Source organism: Motacilla alba, chromosome Z (assembly GCF_015832195.1).
Source record: "Motacilla alba alba isolate MOTALB_02 chromosome Z, Motacilla_alba_V1.0_pri, whole genome shotgun sequence".
Taxonomy (NCBI): domain Eukaryota; kingdom Metazoa; phylum Chordata; class Aves; order Passeriformes; family Motacillidae; genus Motacilla; species Motacilla alba.
In genome coordinates, this window is record NC_052046.1 from 7,495,892 (window position 1) to 7,519,513 (window position 23,622).

At 37.4% G+C, this 23,622-nt stretch overlaps 1 protein-coding gene across 2 annotated transcripts in view; it reads right to left on the reverse strand.

Moving 5' to 3' along the window:
- Positions 1-23,622, reverse strand: part of KIAA1328 (KIAA1328 ortholog) — a 171,596-nt gene that overhangs the window by 134,337 nt on the left and 13,637 nt on the right. For both annotated transcript variants that reach the window (XM_038125884.1, XM_038125885.1), the window contains exon 5: positions 18,410-18,525. In XM_038125884.1, coding sequence (XP_037981812.1) covers positions 18,410-18,525 — 116 coding nt within the window. The remainder of the gene's footprint in view (positions 1-18,409; positions 18,526-23,622) is intronic.

The following is a 23,622-nucleotide window of genomic DNA, read 5'->3' on the forward strand; positions in this document are numbered from 1 at the left end:
AACGCCCTAAAAACGAAGTGCTGAGCAGATGGCACTTTTAAAGTGTGATTTAAATATGTGGCACATGCATGACATGTGCCTTTCCTTGATTTTCCCGACACTAATTGTTAAATAAGACTTCTGAAGTACGCATAAATGCATGGAATTCAATAATCAGTCAAGTATTTAGACACAAAAGAGAAGTCAGCAGAATTTTATGGATAGACAAAAATTAACTTCCCAAAACTAGAGTATATTCTGTGTTAAAAACATAGTCAGCACTATGAAAAAAAAAGTTAGAAATGCTTGTGCACATATACAGAGACACAAAGGAAATTGTTTTATTTTCACACCAGAAAGCATAAATATCCCTTTGTACCACTATACCCGAGATCTAAGTATTAATAGGCAGGTTTTCCTATGAGAACTGTTTTCTCCCATTTATAGGGGATCTACCTCTTTGCCCCAACAGCTTGATACCTCTTTTTTACTGTCTTTATTGAGTATTCTTTTCCCTTTCATCCACATCTGTATCTTGGGTTTGCCAGTCCTTTTTCTTTGTCAGTGCTCCCCATTCCTAGCAATTTCCCCAGCACAGTGTCATCAATATTTTTGGACTATACATTCCTGCACACACTGATTCCAAATACAGCAAGCATACATACTCCATGCTTGCATATATATCATTAGGAGACTTCTAGGACCTTATGCTGTCAAACCTTATTAAAGTGACATTTTTAAGGCTGACATTCCATTTTCTCTAAGCTTGTTTTGAGCAGGCATTTAGTAGAAACCTCCCCCCATTCAGGGTTTTAATCAAGAGAGAAAATTAGGAAAAAGTTAAGTCTGCTATCTAGGAAAAAGATCTATTAGGTCTTGTCTGGACTAGAGAAATGTATTCTTCTAAGAATCAATTTAGTCTTTGCAATGCACTTGTAAAATGTCACACGTTCACACACAGAAAGCATTGCAGATCCTGTTAAAACTAGTTTCATTAACTCTAAATGCTATTTCAGTCGGGCTGAATTAATGGCAGCTAAGTTAAAGGTTTACTGGCATTGTAGTTAAGGCTGATCAAAGAACCCACCCATCACTTTCCCCACAATATACTCATGGTCCTTTGAAATCTGCCCAACTTCACCATTTCTGAGACCCCTACCACAAATCTGTGGGATGGTACACAAACTGCAGTGCATTTCACAAAGCACGACTGAGGACAGAGGAAGCCTGTGACAGCCTGAAAAGCTTATCAGCAGTGGACACAGCAGAGCTTAATTTGCTGAGTGAGAAACAATTCAAATTTCTAGACAAAGGCTTACAGCTATGACAAAGCCTCCAAATCAGAATGAAAATCTAAACTTAAATTCAGGCTATCTGTACAAAGAACTAGCAGCCAAAGAGAAAGACAGATAGTGATCCATCCTCTGCTGGAAAAGAAAACCTCTTCCACTTTTTTTTCTAATATATGCTGCTAACAACTCTGATCATCCACCAAAATCACTTTTCAAACAGAAGAAGGAAACAAACATGCTGAAATTTAAGAAAATCCTCCCTTTTTTTCAAAGAAGACAATATTTTTATTTTGCATCAGATGTTTGGTTGCTTGTCAAAGTTTCATCACAAATTGTCACGTTTTGCTCATTATTAAAAAAACATTTTTTTTATCAGTAGCTGAAAGTCTAATTGTGCGACTGATTCAGTATTGATACACCATGCATGTAGCAATGACAGACTGACAGTTTCAAAAAACAAATAAATCGCTTCCATTGTGTCAAAGCACAATCATCAGAACAGCAGGATCACAACATGAGTCTCTCACTGTGTCATGAAAGAACACAAAACCAAAACATGGCATCTTTGAATTTGTTTGAAATACATTTTAGTGAAACAAAATTACATCTCAAAGTATTAACAATGCCTGCAAAATAGAAATTTAAAATGCTGATCAGCTCTACATGAAAAAAATTGTTGCTTGTCTTTAATTCATTCACTTAATTTTCAATGTCTGTTTAAGAACAGCTACTATATAAGCCAAAAGCTGATGGAGATTTCTATTCCTAATCTAATAAATAACTGAAAAAGAAAGAATAAAATATATAAGATGCTAGAAGTTGTTTTCTTTTCTTGACAAGATCCATCATCATCATAAAATGGTAGGATCAATTAACAACAATTTCCTAGCAGTGCACCAAGGCTGTCTAACCACTATAAATTCTGTTGTAATTTTTGCATATAACAGTTTATTTCACCAAACTATTGTCTGTTCAAGGCTCTAAAAACTGTGAGAGACTCCTCTTGTAAATGAATCTTAATCAAAATTTGCTTTGAGCATTGCTGTGTTTTCCAAGATTCCTAATGCATCCTTTTTCACAGAGCAAAGCATATAGCATTCAACATTCTGCAGGACAAACTGCAGCAAAATTGGCATTGTGGCAATAGAGGCTACATCTCTATTAAACTTACAGAACAAGGGGCCAGCTGAGTTTTAAATAAGACAAAGCACCACATGGCTATACTAGGAGTCTCATGTCTGTCAGCACGTCTGTTCCCAGTTGACCAGGGTTCCGACAGATGATTTGGTATGCAAGTTCATTACTGAATCTGTCCACACTCTGTACCTTTCATACTGGAGTTCTGTCAGGCCAATGAAAACAACCTGACAAACATCCTGCAGTGCGACACCATCCCTCTATGTATCTGTTTTATTAATGTGCATTCAATGCAGCTTAACATATGAAAATGTTACAGCAAATTATTCTCCTGTTACCAGAGACTTATCTTGGCACTAGGCTTAATACTACATTTGATTCTCAAATTGGCTTTGTAAACATGAAACTGTTATGTCCATAGTCCATAACAAAAAAAAAAGTGTTTTGATGATGATTGCTCTGGTATAAAAGTTTACAAGCATGGAAAAACTACTGTCCTTTACCAGCTGACTTTAGAAGACTGACTCTGCTTGAGATAAAATTAAGATCAAAGAACCCTAATCCCAAAGATAAACAACCAATTTTAACAAATTCGGGCGAAATGTATCTTATACAATAAACTAGTACTACTAACCCAGTTTCTCCATTCTTTGTATATTCATTACCATACAATTGACAAAAACCAGGAGATGAACAGAAAAATAAAAAAGAAAGAGTGTGTGCATTCACATAAATTTATAGCTGAGTCTCCTCAGGAGAGAACGATTCCTTGGGCTGCACTCATGATTTATGCTGTGACTGGCTACTGAGCTCCTTTCTGGACGTGCCCATGTAACAGGCACACAAGGGGCTCTCTGAATACGTCAGCTGCAGGCCCACCCAAAGCATTAGATGCCACTGGGATCCTGGTGGGGAAGACAAACACTGCCAAGGGTGAGAAGCAGGATTGAGCAAACTGGCCTCCAGCACATCTCTTCAAGGAGTTCACTACAGCTTAGACTGCAGGGACACCACTTTGGTCATCACTTACATTTATTATTCAGGAAGGCTATCAGAAAGTCCCAGAAAGAACACATCCAGAAGCATGATGTTTTCAGAATTTATGGAGTGAAACTCAAAGATATCATCCCTAGTTCTCTTCATGTGATCTAACAGCATTATTGGAGTCCACAAGGGAAAGAAATGCTTGTCCTTCAATGCAGAACCCCAAAGAAACAACAAAGCCTTGTGCTTCACACCATTATGTGCCTTCCCTTGAAACTTCCTGCCTCCTCCTACATCCATATTGCTCCTGACTAAAAAGCAGACATGAAAAAATAATGGAAAATTCCAAAATATACAAAATATGACACAAAGTAATACAACCTGAATCAAATTACAGCAAATACACAACATAACCCTTTCAAAACACACAGCATTGAAAAATAGATTCATATTAAGGAACACACTTCAAAGACAGTTAGACTAATTATCTTCCAGGAAAATTTGGAGACTATACTGAGCAGAAAGCCTCTTTCCTAGGGAATGAAGATTCACATCATCTAGCAAGCAGATCCCAAAAGTGGAAAGGATTTTATGTATAATCTCATATACTTTTCATGAGCATTATATACTTCTGGCAGATTTAGTAATCTTCCATAAGTCTACAGATTTCACAAGTCTTACTAAAATAAAATTCCTGACATTGAAAGAAAAAGGGAGTAGAAGAACACCTTAAGCAATGCAGTATGGACAGAGAGGAGAGTGAGGGGAAAGAACCAGTCTTTATTACAGCTCACAAACACATTTTGGGTTGCTCTGGAGGCCAAAAGATATAAAAGAGACAAAATCCTACTGATTCAGCATGCCCATAGTACTTTTATGTCAAAACTACAAGCTGCACTGCAAAGGTCCTGCAACTCAAGTTACCCACACTTTACTTAATTTCACAGACCAGAAGAAAATAATGACTCATTCAGTAAGATATTAATTGCAGAGCTTTCGTTTCATATGTTTTCTATGAAATATGAAGTAAGAATATATTTTAGCGTCTACAAAGAGCAACAGATATGGCAATGGTGAAAAGCACCATACCCTCCAAAAGAGGGACAGATGAAGGCAAAGAAGGAACCCAAATAAACACCCAAGGACAGCATTTAGCTACTCTGAATTAATAATCAGTTGTCCTGTAATTTCTGTCAGAATTATCTCAGCCATGATTATTTCCTCATGCACAGTGAAAACTCACAACATGAAAAGTAAATAAAATATAAATCTGTTGCAGATTTATGTCCCAAACCTCTGATTACTTTATTACTGGTATTTAAAAGGTAAAAGTCATAATGCTGGGAAGTAAACCCTGACTTTACTGTGGGCAACACCATTCAAAGTTCTGAGACACCACTAGCTACTCAGTTAATGCAAATCCAGTTATATGATGCCTTTTCTCCAAAAATTTAAACCATTCACAACAGCTCAATGTCCTTGAGGAACAAGCAGAATACCCACAGTGGTGTGTCCCCAGCTGATGATAAAGCAAGACTAAACAGAATTCCTACTGGGAAGAACTGAGAAGACACCTTTGCCATGGGGGAAGTCAAGAGGCTTACTTAAAATCACTCTGTAATTTGTCTGCTCAGTCATCTCTTGCTTTATTGGACCAGTCTTTAATTGTAACATACACGTGCATTTAATCTGACCTTTGGGGACTTTCTATAACACCAATCAAAAGTTTTTCTGTCTAGCTTTCCAAAGATGAACTTCATCAAGACAACTTCTATAGGCAAGAAAAAGCAAACAAATCCCAATTAGTCCACACTGCTGTTCTGACTTTGCTAAGCTTTCTGACCTTTCAGTCATACAATCCTTCTCAGCCTTGTTCCGTTTCACCCAGATTTCTAGCCTGTTCTAATCCAGAAGCCAAGGCTCCCCATCATTCATACAACAACAAGTGAAACTTCTCTCACTTTGTCCTCTCCTTTCCCTTTGAGAGAGGGAATGTCTATTGCTCTAATCCCTTCTACATAAACATGAAAGAGAGGAAGATCTATTTAAGCAAAACACTGGCACAAGAACAAGCATGTTTAAGCTAGCTGTGACTGTGTCTAGCCTGGAAATTAGGAGGTGTCATAAAAAAAAAAAAAACAGAAGCTCATCTAAAACACTGATCCTTAAAAAGCAGCACAGAGAAAAGAACTAACAAATGAACCAAGGCAGATATTTACAGCTTTAGGAACAGAAACATGTTAAGAGGATTGTTTGAAAGAGCCAGAAGGCTCCTGATAGTCATCTGTTCCCTGCAGATGAGCCAGGAGAATCTCCAATGCATTCGATGTCCGGACAGAACAATGCAATTATATTGTTGTTAAAATCTCTGCACTGTCCTGTGGTTGTTTCCAGAAAGACAAGTGTAACATAGTAACATGAACCATGCCAACACAAGAGAAGTTCTATATAAAAAGTTCATTAAAATCAACTAGGATTCACAGGTTGTGTGTGCATCAGAGCAGATGGACCCAGGAAATACCCAGACAGCTTTCTGGGGAAACCATGAGCCTTTCTGGGTTACCAAATCTAGCCCCACACTACCAGAGACAACAGCAGGCAATCCTTCCCAAAATCAAATTCGATCCTGAAGGTAAGTTCATTTCATTTGCTCCCATCACTTCTCTCTGCAGATAATTAGAAACACATTCCTCGTTTTTAATTTCCTTCTTTTCATAGGAAAAAATTATGCAGTAGATTTATTAGCAGGTTAAAGCAAAGAGCAATGGCAAGTTAAATATGGTTATTTGCACTGAAACAGAGCAATAAGGCCTCACAGCACTTGTCCAGTTACCTGAAGTAACAGCTGGATATTAAAAGCTGTGTTCACTCAAGTCTTACTCTGCACCAGTAAGAGATGTTGAGTAACATCTTTAAAATCATCTAAGGGATCTTTCATCAATGTGTCCGGCAATATTTATGGAAACCCAAAACTTCTCCCTGAAGATAATAAAATACTAAGAAATCCACACTGGAAGGGTTAATGTATTATAAAGGGTATTAAATGCTTTGCTTGCTTTTTTATATAATTACAAAAATTCTACTCTCTGAAGGAACTACTTGAAAGCAACACACGTACTTTAGTATCCTGTTCTCAGGATGTAAACAAAATTAGACCTGCCAATCTTTGTGACCATAATACATTTTCTTAACCCCTTCTTTTATTACTGCATTTTGGAATAAGCCATACTCAAATCCTCCCCTTGATTCTTCCTACACGATTTCAAAGTGTCACAGCTTAATGTGCACAAACATGTCAAAAACAACCTCTACATGAAGATTATTAAATGCCCAAATTGCACTCTAAAAATTCATTTACAGAACTTCAGAAGACAGCAAGATGCCACTTTATTGTCAAATCCCAAGCTGAGTTTACAGAACTACTAGGTGGGGGAAAAAAGCATTTTTACTAACAAGGACTTAAAATATGCAGAAGTCAAATGACAAACCTTCACAATGGCATTTTCACACTTCCAAATAGTGACACCAAGAAATTCAGATGGCAAACATGTAGCTTCATGTATCAAAACGTGCCAATCCACCAGAAATGAAATTGCACAGGGATAAAAAAAAGCCTGGCTGACTGCAACTACTGAAAGAAAAAAAGCATTGCTAAATCAATCATATTTGAACCTTCTTGAAGGTAGATGAACCCAGCAGCCAACCAGAGTCTTGGCCTGGGTACTAAATTTAAGCATAATCATGACTTGGTGGGTTAAAATTATAGATTAGGATGCCATGACAGCAGGCACTACTCCCCTGCTGCATCTGGGCAAGACCCAGTCACTGTAAACAACACCACACTTTGGTATCCTGGTTCATTCAGCCAGGATATTTTGAGAAAGTTTTGATAGCTACAATTGTTTTTTTTCCATTTTATTCTCACTACTTGGGATATACATCCTTCAGCTGACTCATTTTTTAAATCACTTCAGTACTTAAACTGTCACACTCAACACATAATCTGACACCACAGAGTCATAGTTTGAATATTTCAGTTCTATTACTTTTAATTCTGTACCAGTTAATCATATTTTATTTAAAGGTAAAATGTTAATCTCCTGATGTTAAAAATCATCAAATGTTACCTTTTTATGGCCACATATTAAAATAAGATACTTGCCAATTACCTAGAGTCTTCTTTTCAGGGTTTAAATGAGACATTGACAAGAGGTCAGCTCAGACTCTTTGCAGTACAACAATATGCTCTGCATGCCAGAGGTGCTCTCTTTAAATTTCCCAGTATTTCACAGCTGAAATTAGCACATCTCACCAATTTGCTAGTCTATATTGGGGCATCCATATTTAATTCTGAGTGAAAGGTGTACCAAAAAGCACCTGGCTCCAAACTGTTTGCTATAAAATGATTGCCCTATTGCAAGCTCAAAACTCTGACAGAAATCCTTCAAAACTCTTATGGTTCTCTCTGACACAGCGAAGGCAAATTTTTTGTTGTTGTGTTAATATTGCTGCTTCTCATGACTTAAAACACACCTCAACACACCACCAGAATGAGGTCTTAGATTGCAAGAATTTCCCAGCAGGGATTTTTGCCTCCATACTTGTCTGCAAAGCAACTAGCAAATTGTTAATCATCTATAATTAAAGACACCATAAGCCCAGAACCCATCAGAGTATATCTCCAGTTTGCTCACGTGGCCCTTTATGCATAAAATATGCCTTTTCATTTCACTCCAAGTACCTTTTTCTACTTGGCTGCCTCCTTCCAACCTTCTTTTAAGACATGACTAAGAAAGGCATTCTTTAACATGTATTTTTTATGTATAAAACAATGAAAATGACAAACCTGTGTAATATACTTCTCTCAGTCTTTTCCTTGACCCTAAAACTTTTCGTTTTATTTAAAATTTTCAGTGTATCCATGAAATACCATAACTGAGCAACATGCTTCCATTTAACCTTCATGTCACACAAAGGTCAGCAAGGAGTACCACAAATTTTTAAACAGGTGAGTAGGAAAGAAAACAGCGGAATTGCCTGGTAAGCCAGGAAAAGCAGAGAACTGAGCTGGAGATCCACTGGTTTTCCAGGCTCATTCACATGGGGTCATGTCAGGCTCATAAGCAACACACTCTGTATCTCAATAATTAATTTTTCCTGTGATCAGCCTGCATACTGCAGGCTGCACACACCTGCTCTACCTTTAGCACTCTACTTGCACTAGCAAGCAAGTCATCTCAAGATAAATTCATAAAAAACCAAATGCAACATGGAAGAAATGGAAGAAAAGCAGTGTGGTTTTGGTGGTGCTGCTGATTATATTTATTTATTTTTATTCCATCATTTCCACATAGTTTCAGACCTACAATTACTGGTATATTGCTCAGGTTTTTGATGTTCTGCTTTCAGTGTTGACTTCAGTAGAAGCATCAAGGCTCTTATATACATAAAAATAAAGTCAGTCCTGTTCATACAGCAACTACCATCCACACTTAGCTGGCCAGAGTTCATATATGTCTGCCAGTCTGCAATATGAAAAAAATATTTTAAGTGTAAGACTAAAAACCTGACAATGTACAAGTCAAAATGCACTTCTACTGACAGAGCCTAGCAGGTGAAACTGCTCCCTCCCTTAACCTTCTTTACAGCCATGCTCTGCTGCCAGGTAAGCCAACCCACGGACCACTGCCTGACCAGGCAGCTGGCTCTATATACTTTGCCCAGGTGGCAAGCTCAAGGCTACAATTTTTATTTTAACTTAATTGCCTTTAATTTTAGAATACTCTTACTCCTTCAGGCAGAGGACAGTCTCCCACTGTTCACAATGAAGGTATCTGTTATTACATTTGGACATGACTAACGGGGGTGAAAGCTAAGTTTCATTTTTTACAGATTCTTTAGAATGAAACAAACTATATCTAAAAAGTGCAGATATGCTTTTTTATTTCTTTTGCAGTTCAGGGGAGGGGGGAGGGAAAAGCATCACTGATTTGTATATTAAAGTGCAAGCATCTGTCCTACTGATGACATTCTAGGGAAGCACATTAGCATAAAATTTAACGATGTCAAATAAGTGGATGTGAAATAGGGACTGCGTAAAGACACTATTTCCAAGCCTGACAGAAACATCACTGTTTAGAAATGCAAATGATACCATTATGTTCAATAATTATATGAAAATATGAACAGTTCAGCATGTTTTCCAGCCCTGATGGCGGTTAATGGGATGTACGCTTATGTAAATAACTACTATTAAAGCTAATGCTGAAAAAAACTAATAAATTCATACTAAAGCAACTGATTTAGTACGCTTTTAAACCCCAGCAGTGCTCACTTATTAGAAAGGAGTGCATTCTTATGTTTAGAACTCATTACTGTTACAAGTCACTGCAACTCCATCAATTACCATGCATTAATGAAAATGGGACACATACAAAAAAAAATTATTGCCTCTCAGCAGTTTTCTTTAAAGACAAAATATAGGGGTATTACCATCACTGGGCCTTGAGGGGAACTTATCAGCAGCATAATCCTTATTACCACAATAGTACTCCCTGTTCTATAAACCCTGGGGTATTTTTTGTCCCAAGAAGGGGATGACCTTTATGTAAATCTCTGGCCATATGCACAGTGAAAGTGACCACAACTGCCATCAGCAAAAGGTTACCATTTCCACAGTTAAAAATGTATTTAAATAAACACACACATACCAGGATCTGAACTGAAAACTGTAAATGTGAAATGAAAAACTACTACAACTCCTGAAATTAGACCAAAGAAGGTGTAATGCCAATAGAACTAAGAATAAAAGGTATACATGGAAGTCTTCAATGAAGTCCTTGAATCCAGATAGATTCCATCCAGTTCTACACTTACACTTTTAATAACCTCCCAGACAGACATGGAATTAAGACTTTAAGGATGCTATTCATTCCTCTTTGGATGTTTTTTCCAACTCCTCAGTATTACTAAAAATTCTTAGCCCTCATTAAACATCACAACTGATAGAGGAAACAAAACCAAGAGTGATGTTATAGTAATGAATTCCTAAGGAAATGAAAAGCTGAGATTGACAATGTCCATAACTCTACAACTAACCCACTTTCATTTTCTAAGTAGTCCATGGAAATCAGATATTAGTGTAACATCCACTAGATCCTAAGAAGTTTAGCAAGGCTAAAAATGCATTATATTAGTTTGCATTTACTGACAGTTTAAAATTAAGGATGGATTTGAACAACCTCACAAGACACTATGGACAAAGAACTGATGCAAAACGGAGAAGATTAACATAGGACAGTCACCTGTGCAGTCTCTCTTGCTGTAAAACAAGATGGCATTTTGCTATGGGAAGGCACAGACTTGCAACTCTTGCCTACAAAAGCACTGTCACTAAGGACCATGAAATCCCATATCGATAGAATGGGGTTAAGAAACATGCTGTTTCAACAGTGACAAAGTTCTTACAGGCCAATGTCCACCGTAAAAGCCAACATTAAATTAATGCTATGCTTAAGTGCAATGTACTCCCCACAGCACCAAGGCAAAAATGAAGTCCAGCCTAGGCTGAAAAACTTCCAATTTAAAAGCAGGCTGCAAAACAAGGCTTTCAGAAGGCCAGCAGCTCACAGAATACAACAGCAAACACATGATGACAGTCACTGTGACAAATGTTTGATGAGAGAGAGACAGAAGAAAAAACCCCACAAAACTATCTGATTGCTTTCACTAAATCTCTGTTGAAAGAGAGGTATGAAGTGTTTTGCTATCTAGACCATTAAAACTATTTCATGAGTGAAGGCCACTCTAAAAACAGTAAGACAAATTTGCTACTGATTAATAATAAAGCCATTCATTTTACTCTTCAAATCTAAAGTAATTACAAGCTAGAGCATGGCAAATGGATTTAGAAGAAGCCATTACGTCAGAAAAATCCTTTAAAGAAGAACAGTAATTTAAAAGACTGAACTGAATAATGAACTCTCCTGAACAACAATTATTATGAGATTGATTTATTGAAAGTGTATTTAATTATGCAAGAAATGTTTAAACTTTCCAAAACAGTGCAGGAAGACAGAGAAACCAATAGCAGAGTCAGCCCTACATCCTCATTATAGCTGAGAAGCTGAAGCAGATGGAGAATTCATTTAGTTTAGAAGGATAAAGTACATCAATTTCTCTGAATCCACATTTCTAGTCAATTTGTTACAGTACCAGCTTCAACAATTAATGATCTCATTTTCCCATTTGTGCCTCCTTTTAAAAGAACTCAGTCTTTGTTTCCAAATGAGCAAAATGTCATAAAGAAAAAATGTAACTCAAACATCACTTTGAGAGCTCACATGGCTAAAGCCAAATGTTTCAGCAATAACCACAAAACCAGTGGTCAAATTCAGCCAGGTAAGTAGCCTGGTCAGTTTCAGTGGAAAAAGCAGAGAGATCTGTCTTTCACCTGAGACACTTAAACTGACCAGTCTGACTCCTACAGAGAATTTTTTTTTTTACCTGGAGTACTTCACCTTTTTTCTTAAAATCCCTGATATTGATGTATGAGATTGCCATGGCTGAAGGTGCATTTCCAATGACAGGTTTCTCCTGTTTAGTTTAGACAGGGGCAGCCCATCATCATACCCAGTTCTGTCATGCCCACAAGACAGTTAATATAGATAATATCATAAACCTGTGCTTCAGATACCCAGAGCTGGGAGACAGGCTGTCTGGGAAGCATATAGCTACCCATGGGTGTCCCAATCTGGCAGGGCAGAACTCCAGCTCTTACTCAGCTTCAAAACCATCAAGTCTCTAGTACCAGGTACAGATCATCACAATGTAAAAACGTCATGAAACACGGGAGATGAGAGAATGCTTCTAGCCCTCAACACTCACCTCAGGGGAACTCCAAAATTCCATACAAGAGCTGTTGGGTGGGAACATCCCTGCTTCAGTCAGACACACACAGAACACCATTCCACCCTTAGCATAAAACACAGAGCAAATATGCTTCTCCCATTCCATAGCTGTATTTCTATGCTTACAGTACCATCTCACAGACAATCCTGCACCACTGAGTGCAGAGGTTTAGGGCAAAGAGCTTGTCCAGCCCATATTCTACAGAGGCTGTTGTTGACTGCTCAGATGCTGCCTGCTGATTCTGGGTATTTTCATAACATGGACAGTGTTGCTAGATTGTGCTAAAAGGCACTAACTAGGATTAAGCACAAAAAGCTTCAAATTAATCTCCAGCCATTGATCCATTTGAATACTCAACATTACAATATGTTTCACATTGTTTTAGTTTAAAAGTTCATGAAAAATTCAAAATATCTTATTTACCCAATAGTCCTTGACTGATTCTTCTACATTTCAGTTCGTAAATACATACATTATTTAACCAATACTGCAGTTACAGAATAGCATATAAATATTCAGGGACTTTTTAATAAGTGCAGCTTTTTTTCAACAGACCACAATGGTTGCTTAGAAACATTTACTAGTTGGATACCTGAAATAACAGTAAGAGAAACACCTTCAAAGGGTAAAGTACTTGGATAAAATGGAAGAAAGGAGCAAAATACTCATTCTCCATTCTCCTCACACACCTTCAAACAAATTATGATGCACAAGAAGATATATAGTATGCATTCACATATGAAAAATAGAAAGGAAAAAAACTTTAAAGGATAAGCTGAGGGAGCCAAGTTAAGAAATAAAAGAAAAATAATGACGGTCATTTCAAACCCTCAGTTCATAACTTGTCAGAAACTATACCATCAGGAACAGACTCAGCCAAAGTTAATCTCTAAAATTGTTACTGAGTTTTAAATAAATAGCTTCACTTTCAAAAGCACAAGTTTCCTGCAAATGGCAAATTTCCCTTTCTATAGAAATTTTCTTCTTTTTTTTTTTTTCCAGGGGGAAGGGTGGGGGCACAGCAAGGCAGGGACCCATATAGATGCTAAACTGTAGTGTTAATATCTGTGTCCCACCTCCCCCTGACACTGTGCTGACCTTTTGAGTGCAGACTGTCCCCTTGCCAACAGCAGCCCCAGGGAGGCACACACACATGAACCTGCCACACAGGACACTGGGACCACACACCCAACAAAGTACACGGCCAAAGCCCTTCTGTGCGAGACCGCCTTTGTTCCCTCATCTGTGATGACAGCTGGGTGGATCTGATTAAAAAAGGAAAGGAAGCAGAAGTGTTCATGTTTTCAGAAGATCAAATTTAACATTATAGAGAAAATAAGGCAGAACCAGCAAGTAAATTCTGTATTCTGACTCTTTTTCCACCCTTTTGTTCTTTGCATTAAGCAAGCCAGTAATTCTTTTTCTTCTGAAAAATACTACTAATTTACACTAACACATTAAGATAGGAAAAGCAGAAAATATGTAAGTGGCCCTAATTTATGTATGCAAGACTTATGTAAGGAACAGTACTATGGCACAACTAAAAGCATTTTATTAAAGTCTCTAGATAATACTTATAAAGCTCATTATTCTTCCAGCAAATTAATATTCTATGTCTCACTAACACCATAAGCAAATGAACTGTTTTAGTTAAATTAATATTCATGTTAACTGCACGCAAAACCAACTAATTAAGTAGTTCTGTAATATTAAGGACACATGTAAACAGAGTCTGTGATCAATTTTAAGACTAACCAAGTAAATCATACAGGATTTGTTGCGTGAATTTGGCTGGGTCTTCAGCAACCTGGTCTGCTGGGAGGTGTCCCTGTCCAAGGGCTGGACCTAGATTATATTTCAAGGCCAAAACATTTTTTAAGTCTATGTTCAGTCAGAAAATAATTCCAACAAAAAACTTAAATAACCTAGGTGCATTCTAAATATAAACCAAAACAGTAGCATATTACAGCTGACTAGTTTAAATCTAGAAAAAAAGAAAAAAAAGTTTGTAATATACAGAATCTCTTCTTTCCTTTATCTGCCTATTCTTTGTCTATATAATAGTAATTTAAACAGAGCTTAGAATTCAATAACCAAATCTTAAACTTTTTTTAAATAAGTTTCCTCTTCACCTATTAGTAAGTATTTATAGAAATGTTACAGCTGCTTTTTCTTCTTCATTTATGCAACCGCATCAAATTTACATGAAAAAATCTCTAATGGTGATAACAAGAAAGGCTAAAGACCACAACATAATTGCTTTGAGTTATGAAGTAACAGTAGTATTTGTTTCTTAATAATCTCATTATAATTTTTTTCCTAAGACATATATCATGACAGTATTGCGACATCTCACTAAGGATATTTTCCTGATCGTTAAATTAAATTATATTTGGGACCTAAATTAATAATAGGTGCCTGAAAATACATCAGGGGGAAAAAAAAAGGAAAGCCAAAAGCCTTTCTATTAGCAACTCCTAGCAAAAGAGGAAAAAGATGCAGCACAAGTAGTCTAAATGCATAACATGGTGCACACTGCTCACCCTTTACTGTGAAAATGCAAATTAAATAACACAAATAAGAACAAGGAAGTCGCAAGTCACATACTCCAAAGCCAATTCCAGAATCTAGACTGCCACTAGATGCAGTTTAGTCACTATACAGCAGCAAAGAGAGCATAAATACCAAGAGTAGATGCTGTAGAAGACACCACAGGAGGTGATACATGGCAATTCTCACATGAACTTAGTCCCAAATTCTATTTCAAAAGTTCAGAGGGTGCTTGAATACCCTACGCAGACACATCCCTGCTTGCATCATCTGTCTTAAAATTGTCTGACTGATCCTAGGTCACCTGCTACCATCTTGGCTCTTATTAACCCTAACTGCTTATCCCAAACATTTCTGAACCCATGAGTCACAGGCTCTTGTTGCTTTCACATCAGTCACATCCAGCCCAACCTCCCTTTCCAAGTCTTTCTTCCCAGATCTCACGTTCTAGATCTCACTACACACATCATTTACATTTTGCCTCTTTACCTTTTACCTATACTTCATTTTCACAAAGTGATATTTTTCCCCACCACTTTATCATCTTCATAGTTGTAAGATGCTTTCATTGGGGAGGGCATCAAGACAGTGTGAGCAGCTGTTACTGGATTATCCAGTTCAGCCCAGTTGGGCAAATTTTAATAAGAACAGCAAGAGCTGTCATCCCAGCATATGTCCCTGAACAACACTAAGTGCCACATCTTCTAACAGCAGCACTAGAACTTTCCAGTTTATTATAAACAAAAGAGATTATTACAAACAAAACAAAGTTTTGGTCCTCTTTTGGTTTTGGAACACTTCATTTGAAACACTTCAGATCAAGTTTCTTTTGAAAGAAGTCACTCACTCTGAAGTGTAAATGTCATGAGATAAACCAAGCCAGAACAGCTACTTTTCACAAAATTATAAGATAATATGATAGGTCTAAATACTTCTTTAGGAAGAAGGTGTAGACCAACTGACTACTTGATATCCCTAATTTTCCTTAATTCTGTGATACTAAGTATTTGGCAACCCTGGCAATAGGCTGGACTATTTATGGTTCACAGTATGCTCATCACTGTTGTTCTCCATTAACAGCACGCTCTAGTACTAAGTACTCAATTTTCAAAGTTTCACCTGCCAAGGAAGGGTAGAATTGACTTCTAAATCTGCATGAAATTTTAGTCATTGTTCCCTACCCAGACAGCACTGAGCAGTTCCAAAGTAAATGTGAGCTTGGGCTGCAGACAGATGTTCTTTTCTAAATGCTGATAAGTTACTCCAAGTTTTGTAGTGAGATCGTTGCATACCACCCATCCCCCTTCCCCCAAAGCTTCTGTCACAGTTCATCAGCTGCAAATTTGAACAGAGGGGTCTTCACAGCTTCTCAGGGGTAAAAAATCAACCACAACAAAATAAGGATGGATTTTCCTTAAATTAGGGATTTCAAGCACCAAACAATATTTCTCCTTCAAGAATCTCAAGGAAAAAAACAAAACAACAAAAATATGTGTTGCTGAAAACAGCACACACAGTCCTCATGCTAAGTGAACTAAACACTTACCAAGTTGAAATTGCACTTTGCTGGATAGCTGCATTTATATCAGAAGCACCAATTTATTACTGCAGGGTACTTTTAAATACTGCAGTAAAGAAAGTTATCTTATAGAGAATAAATTAGCCATGTGGGGGGGAAAAAAGATAAAATTGATGTTAACAGACTTGAAAATTTTTTCTTATGGTATTATATCCGTGATATCTTATTTGTGAGCGGACACTATATTCCAGAAGAAATTAAAGAATTTCAAGTTGCTGTACTTGAAACAGCCATAATCTGTATTCAGCCTCAGCAAGTCATTTCTACTATTCCTTGTCTCTGCAACAAGCTTTAAAAAATTAAGTGATCAGAGTTACACTGAAGATCTTGAATCATTCATGTATGATAGGCAAGTATTGCAGCAATTAAAATTACACTGTTTTAAATTATAACCTTGTTTTATATATCTAGGTTTTACAGAGTTTTATGAAGTGTAAAATTGCATGCATTAACCTGCTGCCATGTCTACCAGACTTCTGGAAAAGTATTCATGATCGTGCAATCTATTTCTGGTAAAGAAACAAAACGAAAGGGAAAAATCCCAAACAACAAAACAGAAAAAAGCAAGCACGCTACTTTCCACTAGCCAAATAAACTTCATGTGAATTAGTGTGGATAAATAACAAAAAATCAGGAACATGCATCCCACCTACATTCATGACCTGACTGAATACACAAGATTTAATATACAGCAAAATACTGGCTTCAGTGAAATCAATGTCAAAGAGCTGTTGTCACATCTAATGGCTCTTGAAATACCTCAGATCTAATGTTTTCCAGTAACAGTTCACAGCCAGCTAAGTTTGTTGATGTGTATATTATTTAGGACAAACAGACAAATTTTTTCCAGAAAAATAAGTGTCACTGAGCTACAAGGGATGTTCTAAGTCATCAAGGCAATGCTCTCCTGACAGAGAGCACACAACACTGAATGCCTTTCTTAAGCCAAGCAAGTTCCATCATAAAGAAGCAGTGTTTTTGTTACACCTCCAGTGCTAAACTGTGAAATAGGATTGCTAAAATTTTCAAGAACCCTCCTCTGAATTCATGTTTAAGTTTCTCAATCATCTCTATTTCTGTTTCAACACTGGCCAATAGCTTGAACAGCCTCTTTTTGTCACTAACTGTGTTTTTAACTTGAACAAGGGACAGCTCAGGACTGAAAACAGTACTGCACAGTTGGCTCCATCATGCTTTTTAAAACAACATTACTACTCTCCCTATTGGCAGTGCAACTCCAAATGAATTACACACTATTTGTTTTTCCTGTAGTTGCTGTCCTTTCTCTTCCCTGTCCCTCAGCAGCCAGTCCTTAGCCCCCTGAGAAATTTAACAACAAAACATCAATATCAGAGATTTGGAAGAGAAATGAACAAGAGAATTTTGTAAAAGTCTGTCACACATCAGAAAGAAAAACAGCAATTCCAGCAAGACTGACTTTGCATGTGATATTCCAGGACTGGGACTGAGCATATGCAGCTTAAAGAAATACAAGTCATAGTCAGCAAGAAAAGAGAATCTCCTAACCGTTTTTATACACAAACAAACACTACACCAAACAAAAAGTCTAAGCTAGTTAAACCTCCTAGTACATAAATTTAATTTGTATCCATTTAGTGTAGATTCCCTTTCTCTGGACAGGGAGAGAAATGGAACACCATACAAGTTTTAGACCTAAACTATGACCACCTAACAGAATTTTAAAAAAATATCTATAATCATATTTTAATGTGTAAATTCCTTATTGACATTTTTTTAGTTGACAAATATCTATTTCATAGCAAAACAACATCATAGGAACAGCTGGATGGCAGTTTAAGCTCAAATGAACCAGTGTCACATGCTGACAAGTCATCTCTCTGATTGCTTTTGAATGGCAGCACATGCAGATTTATTCTGTGCCATAAATTAGAACAATTATTTCTCTGTACTTCACTTTTTATTTTAGTGAGCCATTGCACATATTTTTAAAGGATATCTTCCCTTTCTTTGATGATAAGTTCATTCTGCTCCTCTAGCTCTCTGATCTTCTTCTCAAACGACTCCTGTTCAGCCTTCAGCCGTTCTTCTGTCACCTCTTTTTCTTCACTTACCCTGAAAAGAATTTGAGAAAAATAAAATATATGCCCATAACCACAGTGCCTGACTTCCAACTCCTCCACCACTTTGGAGGTAAATGGATAACATCCTCTCCACCCTTAAGCAGGTTATTTCCTCACAATGTTGTTAATATATTACACAGGAAGATGCATACAACCTAATGCAATACATCTCTTCATTTTTTTTTTTTTAAAACATTGGTCTCAGTAGAATATAAGCACATTAATGGGCAGCATGGAAGAACCAAGTTAGGGCCTAAACCCACAATTAGGTTTGTCTGGTCTGCCTCTTGTAGCCGTAATGAAGATTCACTAGGATACTTTCAAACTGAGGACATGAAGACAAAAAACTAAGACGGGAGAGCTTAGCTGACATGACAGGAAGAAAATTCTGAAAAACTTTTCTGTTTCTTAATCTATAAACTAATCCTTCCTTCACCTTTACTGGTCAAATGCAAGTCCAGGAAAGAATCATTTTTCTTGTTAGCTTTCTCCAAACAAAACTGTTTGTCCTTTTCTGAGGAGTTTCAAATATCAAGCTGCAGGCGTAAATTTTCCTTTCTGTCTAGGGCATGGACCCTGCATCTTGCTGCTCAGTGTAAATAATTGGATCAAGATTAAAAGATGACAATGGGAGAAAGGCTTACAATGATCATTTATTCTGCACCTCAAGATCATGCTATAAAAACAATTATTCTGGTATCACGTAGGCAAGAAGATCATTACGCACAGATGATCCTGTAACTATGCTAAAAAACGTGGCTTGGAAATCATGGTTCTATAAAAGCTCCACAAAAATATTAAGTAATGAACTTTGACTAATAAATATTATTGCTCTGCACTTAGGCAATTTCTGTTGCTGAAGGCTCTTAAAGTTCAGTCTTCTATGATGATGAAACAGCTGCCACAACACAGGTGACAGAAGACCAAAGCAATACAACTTTTAGAAAACTCCAATTTTAACTTCCTTAAAGTGGAACAATCTTACAGGAAGAAGAAAGAGGAGGGGAAAAATGAAACATACATATATATATATATGTGTAAGTATTAGACTAAGCCTTCCACTCATCCCATTAGACTAATATTCTGAACAGAATGTTTCATTCAAGGTCTGAGCCATACATTTGGTATCAGTGTTCTCCTTAAGAGGGCACAGATTCGTTTTGATCTTCCAGTGTAGAAGTCATAAATACCACAACTGGGTCACTCCCCTGGAGTGAATTATAGACAAGCAGTATTCCCCAACTCCAAGATCAACCCACAGCCCTTCCCATATCAGCTCAAGCAGACTGCATGAAGTTGGAAATAATAATACTGAAACTCACACTTTTTCTCTACAAACCTAGAGGGAGACAGACAACAGATATCGGATAATCAAATTCCTTAAATTAGGGCTGTTTGAAAACTTGGATCAAACTATTAATTGGGAAGTTTCTAATGTACAGGAAAAATTTTTTTAAAAAAAGACACGGATTAAGCGTAGAAGCATTCCACTAGTCAAATGCACAAGGTCTCACTTACAACCTTGGACCCAGCCTGGGAAGGTGTGATGAGTTCAATCTGTTCCTAGGCCCCTTCCCCTCCACTCACAGGCTGTCAAAAGGGTTGTGCACACAGCATTAAAGAAACATGGTAGCAGGAACTACCTGTATAAATTCTGGACCCACACCAACACCTCTGCACTCCTTAGCTAAGCAGGCAACAAACTTTTGAGGAACATCCACCACACTTCCTTGCAGTAACAGCCACAGCACATTTGCCACAAGCTGCAGATGGAGACTTTCATATCCAGCCATGGCCCATTTGCTTCCTCTGAGTCCCATGCAACCATCTAAATGACTACAGCACATAGGACCTTCCTTCACATAATCAGTGAAAGATGCAAAAACAAAAAAATGTTAATTAGAAAACCACAATGAAGAACACAATGACTACGTGGATGAAAGACAGGAATGAGGCAAAAGCAAGGCAGGCAACTGGAAAGAGAGAACAAGTACCATCTCCAGGATTCAAAGAAAGGAAGGAAGCTTGCTCAGTAACTTGCAGGAGTGACGCTGCATGAGGAAAGGGTTTGAGGCAACAAATGCTGGGCTATGCTGGCACCCAATAACACTAAAATTGAACAACAGTATAAGAAAAAAAGGCATGAAAGAAGAGAGCACTAGAAAAATCAGATGAAATCTAGCAGGCTTTAGTCATCTCTAGATTCTGTGATTTGTTGCTTATATCAGTGTGCATCACATTCACGTGCTGTGTTTGTATTTAACACATATCACAGCAAGCTGTCACACTCCCAGACACATGAATATATTGTGCCACATATCTTACGCAGTAAATGACTGAGAACAGTAAGTGATCTCAGAAGAAATGTGGCAGTATGTGTTTATGTATCACAAAGCAGGAGACAGCCCATAAAGGGCAGGCGAGATACAAGACTGTTACTCACAGGAGGTGGCAAAAGGAAGTTAGAGAAAAGGAATATAAGAATCTCATCAGATTATGCTGGATTTGTGTCATTTCCTATAAATAGCTCAGTGAGTTGCTGGGCTTTTTTTAAAATAAACTTATTTCTTTGCCTTCTGGCAGTAAAGAACATATGATTTTTAGCAGAACTATGGAGAACTTCACTGATGCTGTACAAAAATATTACAAGGCTCATATAATGCTCCTCAAAAGGAGCATTTTCACCCTCTGTTCACCTACTTGTGTCAGAAAAGAGCAGTGAAAGAACGAAGGCACAACTACAAAGGGCTCAATTGCTCCACTGAGCAACATGCTGGTATCCAGCTCCATTGTTCTTGCTTCCAGGATCAAACAGACAACTGACAGCTGAGAGCAAAGATGATGAATCAGTGGAACTATTCCTTCCATTTAATGTCTGCAACATCTTCTTGCTTTCAATTCACATTCACCTACCTCGTGCCATAGGACATGCATCATCTTTGTTCAAGATTTGCTTTAAATTCAACAGTTCAAAGCCTATATAATTCTAGATGCATTTAAATAAATAATTTTATTTTACAGGAGCCTCTTTAGAAAAACTCATAATGCAAATATATTGACAAAAAGCCCTCCTAGGACATCCACCTTAGTGTTAAAATTAATTCCTAGTTCGCCAGTTCCAATTATTATTGTGTGCTCTCAGGTCCACTGCTGATTCTAGTATTTCTGTCTAATCTAAAGAAGGAATTGATCAAGGAGTTTGCTGATGACACTGACTCATTCCACTGAGTAAGCAGGACTGATGCTCTCCAGGTGGAATTTTTGAAGCACTGCACAAGTCAACAGCACTTCAAGTTTTATTTGTTTAATGAAAAACTGACATGCACAAGAAAGAGCCATGATAATACTCACATCAACGCTACACTAGGGACAGAACTCAGCTCTTTCTGACTGAAGGCAGTGTCGGAAAAGCAAATTAAAAACAGCATCTTCTATTTTTTTAAATTTTAAAAAATGAGCTTTTACCAAGAAAAATGTGAAATGAAGTAAGAACACTGCAGCTCAGCTAGTTAAGACAGAAGACAAACTAAACAAAAAACAGAGATATAGACACTGGGAACTTCACTGATCAGTCCTACACTCCTCAGGAACACTTATATTTTAAGAAACACCAATCTGGTATTAGTCTGCCAACTGGCTAGCAAAGATTAAAAAAGTTTGGTAACCATTCTTGAAAACTACAAGTTTTCAATTCCAGGCAAAAAAATGGCATCTCAAACAGGGAAGACCACCATGGAGGGCGGGGTGGGGGGAAGAGGGGGAGGAAAGAAAGAAACAGAATTTTTGTCCAAGGATCAGGGTTCACAAACCTGATACATTCTACTCAAGCACCATATGCAGATTGTACACATTAGAAAAAATAATATAAAAAAAAAAACTGCTATGGGCCCAAAACCTAATTGAAATTGCTACACAATGGATAAATTTTACAATATGCAACCTGCAAAATACAAAACTAGATTTCACAGCATGAATTTATAGCTACAAATGACTTTTTAAGCACAGAAAGTAAGTGTGATTGGTGATACAATAATCCTGGGCATGCTTTACCTATCAACACAAAGTAATTTCCAGACAAGCTTAGGGATATCTCATTTGCAGTCTCACTGCCTGACCAATTAAGAAAACTGCATCACAAAATTGCCCCTAAAGTAACACACACAAAAAGATAAAAGATTTTGATTGTAAAGCCAGGTAACAATTTGGTGAAATATAAAGTAGTGTAACCCAGGAGAGAGGGCAACACAAGTGGCCAAACACACAAGATTTGTAATACAAACCACAGGCAAGTTTTCCTTCAAAGATCTTAAGGACTGGAAGAAAAACAGCAAATATACACTAGAGCAGCTTTACTGAAACCTCTTCAATGGTTTCCAGTTCTGTAACCAAATTAACATTCTGTTTCAACACCCATTTTCACCTTTTGTTAGAAAATTTGAATTTCAACTGGTCAATTTTAGCTTCATATCAAAGACAGGAAAGGAAGGAAAGATCAGTATCCCAAACTGCTAGCACCTTGCAAAGGGTTTAGAAATGCAGGGTCTTGGGAAGAGGGAAGCATTTCCTCAGTAAGGGATAACAGGCTGTCTGAAGGCTGTTTTAATAGCTGCCAGTTACAAGTCATTATGGGCATGCCAGTGATCTTAGCCAGAACACTAATATAATAGCAAAAACCATCCTGTATCTCATTTGGAAAGGGAAATCACTCCCTCCCATGGGTGAAGAAGGGCATTATGATACCTTTCTGCCTAAATTGCTTTTGAAGATTTGTTTGCAAAGACAACAGGAAGCCAGCTTTCTCCAAGTTTATCTTACTTGAAGAAAGAAAAAATGAAAAATAGTTAGATGCCAATTTTTGCCACTGAAAACAAAACTTAGACTTTCATGAACCATTCTACATCACTTAGTCAATGCTTCTGTTCACTCAAAAGGCACACTCCATATGTGAGCTGTACAGGCATTTGTGATCAGGGGAGAAGTATTTATGATGTATCTGCCATACTAGGAGCCCCAAAGCCACAGAACTATGGTTACAAAGCAGTTAGGAGTGAAGTGAATCTTGCAAACACACACACATTCACTTTCTCTG